At 42.2% G+C, this 5569-nt stretch overlaps 1 protein-coding gene across 1 annotated transcript; it reads right to left on the bottom strand.

The window, feature by feature from the left end:
• On the bottom strand, positions 1-3401 carry NMAT1 (Intron maturase, type II family protein). Its single transcript, XM_008227257.2, has one exon. The coding sequence runs from the start codon at positions 3304-3306 to the stop codon at positions 1246-1248; it is 2061 nt and encodes a 686-aa protein (XP_008225479.2). The 5' UTR covers positions 3307-3401; the 3' UTR covers positions 1-1245.
• Positions 3402-5569: the final 2168 nt, after the last annotated feature.

Below are 5569 nucleotides of genomic sequence, written 5' to 3'. Positions count from 1 at the left end.
TCGATTTAAATATAGTTTATGTACCATTTGGACTAATAATTTAATTGAAGGACCAAAATGTAAATTGGGTACAAGTTTGAGGACCATTTGAGTAATTTACCCTAATTGTTAATCTTTACAAGGATTGGGGCACCTCTGAACCTCAGGCTTTGTGTGGCTGAAGCAGAAGAAGGAGCGCAAGGTTAAAGATCACCGGCAGGACCATCGTCTAAGATGCTGAGCTCACAATGCTTGTTGAGAACGGTACGATTAAGACGCTCACTGGTTGTGCCAATAAGGAAATGTTCCACAGGATCGGCGTTTGCTAAATCTACTTCAAAGATCTCTCTTCAAACAAGCTTACCCTTAAAACACCCACCGGCCAGGTGGAACATTCCCAGCTTCAGCATTTGAGGACGAAGATGATAAGGATGGCGGTGATCAGAAAGACAAGCACTGAAGTCTTTGCTTTTACCACTCAGGGCTTTAGAAAAGTCTAAGCATTTAGCATAAATATAATGAGGGTCAGCATGAAAGAATAAATCGCATACCGTTGGTTCGTATGGAAAAACATCATCAATTTACCACCATGCATGACAGATCTAAGCAGTCTGCTATACTTAGATGTTCATGGAACAAAACATCAACTATACTCCACAATACCCCATTTGTGTTCCATATTTGACCATTGTTCTTCCCCAAGAACGCCAACCATCAACAGCAAAAGCTTGCTCCAACTTTCTTCATTTTCTGCTGAGGCCAGTTCATAAATATTCCTTTCTTGATCCATTTGATTTTATTATATATACTAGTTCTACAATGAATCCGGGGTCCATAGAATCGTCCAAAGGAGCTTCACTTGAGTCTTTTATTTATACCACTTCAAACCGGACAACTGGATTTAATTCCAGGAGACATTTCTTGCTCCACTTAAGGGCAGATCATTGGACAAAACATTATCCACATCATTGTCCCAAATCACCATGCCCAAATTAAGTCCTTTTCTTGCTATTCTCACTGTCATATTCCAAATTTCAGTCACTCTAAATACATGGGCATGCGTATTCCCTTCCCCCTCGATTAAGCAGTCCAGCAACAACTAAAACCAACGCATCAGAAAGTACCATAATGGTTAGTTGACAAACCTTTCATGAAAATTGACAATGCCCATAAGAATTTCAAGCAGGTGTCCTACCCCGGTCAGCAATCGATGAAGTTCCATTTTCCATTGCATGATAGAATTCATCATGTGCCAGGCACTTCCAATCAATCTTTCTTTGTTTCTTTTTCTTCCCTATGCTTATAATTCCAAACCCCAAGGGTTTTGAAATCCCACAGAATTTCAGATATCTCATCTTGAGGCAAACTCAAACCATCTCGCTTAATTGATCTATGCAAGTCACAGAAATATTTTGGGTCTTCAAGTCTGATGTAGTCACGTAAGAGCTGCTCATGATCCGGGATCCAATTTCTAGGAAATGGGGAGTAATCACAAGATGGAATCATAGACATGTGTGAGAACCGAATGCCTTCGATTGCATCAACAAGACCCACCCTCAATAGATCAGAATATTCAGGTGCAGAGTTGTTACTGCTCTCCCTCAGTGGACGACTGAGATTGCGTGAAGCTATTCCATAAACCTTGGCTCGCGATTTCAGTCTATACCTTGCAGCATACAGTTTAGCCAAAGAGCTACGAATCACATAGGCACAAAAACCAACAACTTTCTTGCGATTATCAGCATATTTGTACCAATCAGCCATGGTCTCCAACAACTTATTCATCTGGGAATTGGTATGAGCTTGACCAGAGTAAAGCATAGGAGTGCAGGGCAGTGGCTCAGGATCTTTATCACCCTTAACAAATGCAAGCCGCCTGAATTGGCGAATACATTGTTGTAAGCTAGCAGTAACAGAAAGCAGAGTCCCTACACCTTTTTGGCTAACCACATTACCTCCGGTCGCCGTGTACCTAAGGGTAGGGTGTATAACCCTGCGGCAAATTATATGGTCTAAGAACTGAATTCCCCTAGTTATGTGTTCAATATCCACCTTGGAGTTATCCAACCTTATCCCAAATCTTCTCTCACAAAACTCAATTATTTGCTTACGAATGTCGACTGCATCCTCTCTAGGCCCTCGGATCCCAATCAAGAAATGACCCCCATATCTAATATAATCCATTTTTCTAGTTTTCTCATTGCCACTAGAAGGAACAAACTCCGGCCAAGCCGGGTTATGACAGCCATCGTTTATCGAATTCTTCCAAATTGAATCAAGACAAGATGGCCTAAAAAACTCAACCATCTTATCTTCCATAAATTTATCCAATTCATTAAGACAAACATTAGCAAGTAAAGGACTTAAAATTCCACAATGACCATAAGAAGGTACCTTAGCAGCCTCTTCAGGTGCAAAATTGAAGAACGTTCTCAACCAATACGGGTCTGGCTTCGGCTCCTTATCGTTCAAAATCTTCTTCTTCTTAGGCGCTTTCTTCTTCTTTTTGTTCTTTGGCCATTCTTCATAACCATCACTCTGTTTTCGATTCGGCGCTCTAACCGCGCATTGGATCAAACCCAGTATTTTCTTGTCCCTCACGGCCTGCTCTAAGCAACCCATCACCATATTCCTATCCACATTGTCAAAAATTTCACTGATATCGCCTCTCAGAAACCACAAGTAACCAGCGAAGTTGCTCCGAATAGTCCGAATAACCGTGTGGGCGTTCCTGCCGGGTCGAAAAGCGTGGGACTTGGGCGAGAACCGGGCCTCGAAAACAGGCTCCAGTATCATCAACAAGACCTCCTGAACGACCCGGTCCTGAAAGCAGGGCTCGTCGGACTCGAGCATAGCCTGGAGCTTACGCTTGGAGAGGAGCTCGATACTGGTCTTGTCGTTGGGGCTCCGAATGAATTGCTGGGTCTTCTTGTTCCAGTAGAAATTCCCGCGAACGACGGCATTTCGGAGGGAGAGGAGGTCATGGAGGACGTGGGGGTGGATGGCGTTGCGGGGAGGGAACGTGCCGGTCACGTGAGCGCAGGAGCGTTGATAGGCCAGGACCCAGAGGTCGAATTTGGAGAGGAAGCCGGTGAGGTTGGAGAAGGCGAAGGTGGGTGGGGAAGAGAAGGCCTTGACCCACAGAGCTGAGCAAATTTCAATTGGGTCTTGTTTGAGGAGCGAGTATGGGTCTTGCTGGTCTTGCTTTGAAGGCGGTCGCTTTGGCGACGGTGGTGTGGAGAGGGACCAAGAGAGACTGCGAGTGAGGGTTTTGCGGTAAGGGAAGTGGTGGCACTGAAGGTGTTTGATGGTTGTTCTCACTGACATTTTTGTTGGGTTGAAGACGAATGTTGAGGGACAGAGAGTCCGCAACCCTCTTCTCCCCTTCAATTTTGGCTGGTTTTGGACCGTGGGTAGTTTTGCTATTGAGGCTTTGTCTTCGCGCTTTTGAGATTGGAGGGAGTTGGTCTTGGATTTGGGCTGGGCCTTGAACCTGACCTGTTAGGTTGGGTCAATTCTTTTTCTTCATCTAGAGTGTACTTAATTGAATCCAGTAGGACCGTAAAATGAATGTGGTCAGATTAGCCTAGGCTTATAAAGGAGAAGAACTTCCATGCACCAGGATGCCATTGTGGCAATATTCTAAGCTAATAACACATTGTCATGTGGAGAGTTTAAAGGCATGATGGTGTGAGATTGATTTGAGATACCGCCACAATGGCATCTCCAATGTAAATAAGTTTTTCTACATTCTTTCCTATAAATTATGTACAGTAGGTAACTAGAAAAACCTAAATGGTTCGTTTCCCCATCCTCCATAAGAGTTTAAAGCAAACTCCGACTACTTGCAAGCACCAAAAGGAAAAAAGCAGAGGGAGACAAGGCCAACATTTGAACCCAAATTACCATAAGATACATACAATAGGAAAGGCTAGTTATTTTATGCAATCTATGTATAGATTTGCACACACATCGCAAAGAGAGCCCATACTACCATTCCATGCCTGGAGTGCACGCTACGAAAACTTGAATAACCCAAGAAAATAAGTGCAAATGCAGTGCCCCCTCATACAAGTAGAATTTATTATACATCATCACATGCCTCTCTTCCTATTTTCCGGCTTGAAATCACACCTACTAACACACACACACACACACATTGACTTTCTGTATGTATGAGGAGAAATGAAACATATCCAAATCTGCAAATGTCAAAGCATTAACACACATCTCATTAACATCATGTCTCAACATGCACAACACAATTTAATTATTTAATTCATTACGGAAGAAAAAGAAAATTCTGAAGCATTTCCCTAAATGGGTTTTGATATGTATGCATCGAAATAACATAAAAATTCAGAGAGAAGCTATATTGAAACTTATCATCATCAAATGGGTTTTGATCATATCTATATATATATATATATATATATATATATCTGTCCTTTATTACATGGCTAACAAATAGTGTTTACAGTTGATCTTGTGCCACCTTTTTCATACGACCCATAAGCTTCAAGAAAGGTGGGTGAAATGAAAGATCTGAAACAAAATTCACCAAGAAAGTACAAAAACAAAAAGAAAACAAAAAATATAGTAACCCATCGATCTTGATCATCTGTTTTCATTATCACGAGACGCGCACGTCCAAGAGAACAATGAGCATTTGGACTGCAGGATCCTTCTGGTGTAGGCTAGCTAGGGTTTTGCAGTGGTGGGGGCAAGGTCGCAGAAGAAGACGACGGAGTTGGGGTAACCATTGTGGCAAGGGGAGGAGCCTGAAGGAGGGACAAAACCCTTGGGCAGCATTACGGAGAAAGGCCTGCTTTTGAAGTTCTTGTTGGTTTTCTTTCTCCTCTTCTTCTGCTTGTGCCTCATCTTTCTGTGCTTCTTGCTCAGTTGATCTTGTTTGTCCAAGGGAAACGGCGTCGTGTTCTTGAGGTAGAACACTCGGTATTGGGCGGCGGTGGCGGTGGATGAGTCTGAGGGGGGTTTGTGTTGGATTTCATGGGATGATGATGATGAGGAGGAGGAGGAGGAGGAGAAGGAGGAGATGAGAGCAGAAGAGGAGGGGCTGTGGAGGAGGAGGAGGATAAATGTGCAGAGCATGAAACCCATGAGAGTTGAGAGGTTTTGGGTTGCTCTTGCATTTATATAAAAATGGAAAAAATGGAATTTTGAAGAACAAAAGTTGAAATGAAATTTGGAATTAATCAGATTATGGGGTTTTGATCAGAATGTGAAGCTATTTATTTTAGGTATTTGGTGTATTTAGTAAATTCATCAACTTTTCGTTGGGGTAAATAGTAATTTCATAAACTTTATTTAGACACCCCAAGTGTTGAATTGAATTTCATTGGTTGGTTTTGGTTTGCACAAATCTAAACCCAATTGATTTGGGCCATTTTCGAATTGGACTCTAAAATTGATGTGAGGATTTTTTTTTCTTTATTTTTTATTTTTGGAAAATCAAGTCGTCAACAAAAAAAATAAAAAGCTCGTGGACTTCCCCCTGACCCAACTCTATCATAATTTTCCGTGCAAGTCCAAGGCCTTAAATGGAAATTCTGTCGATGACGTGTTTCTT

This window comes from Prunus mume, linkage group LG3, assembly GCF_029339155.1.
Source record: "Prunus mume cultivar Tortuosa linkage group LG3, ASM2933915v1, whole genome shotgun sequence".
NCBI classification, from domain to species: Eukaryota; Viridiplantae; Streptophyta; class Magnoliopsida; order Rosales; family Rosaceae; genus Prunus; species Prunus mume.
Note: the sequence above shows the minus strand (reverse complement) of the source record. Positions and strands in the feature narration are given on the sequence as shown.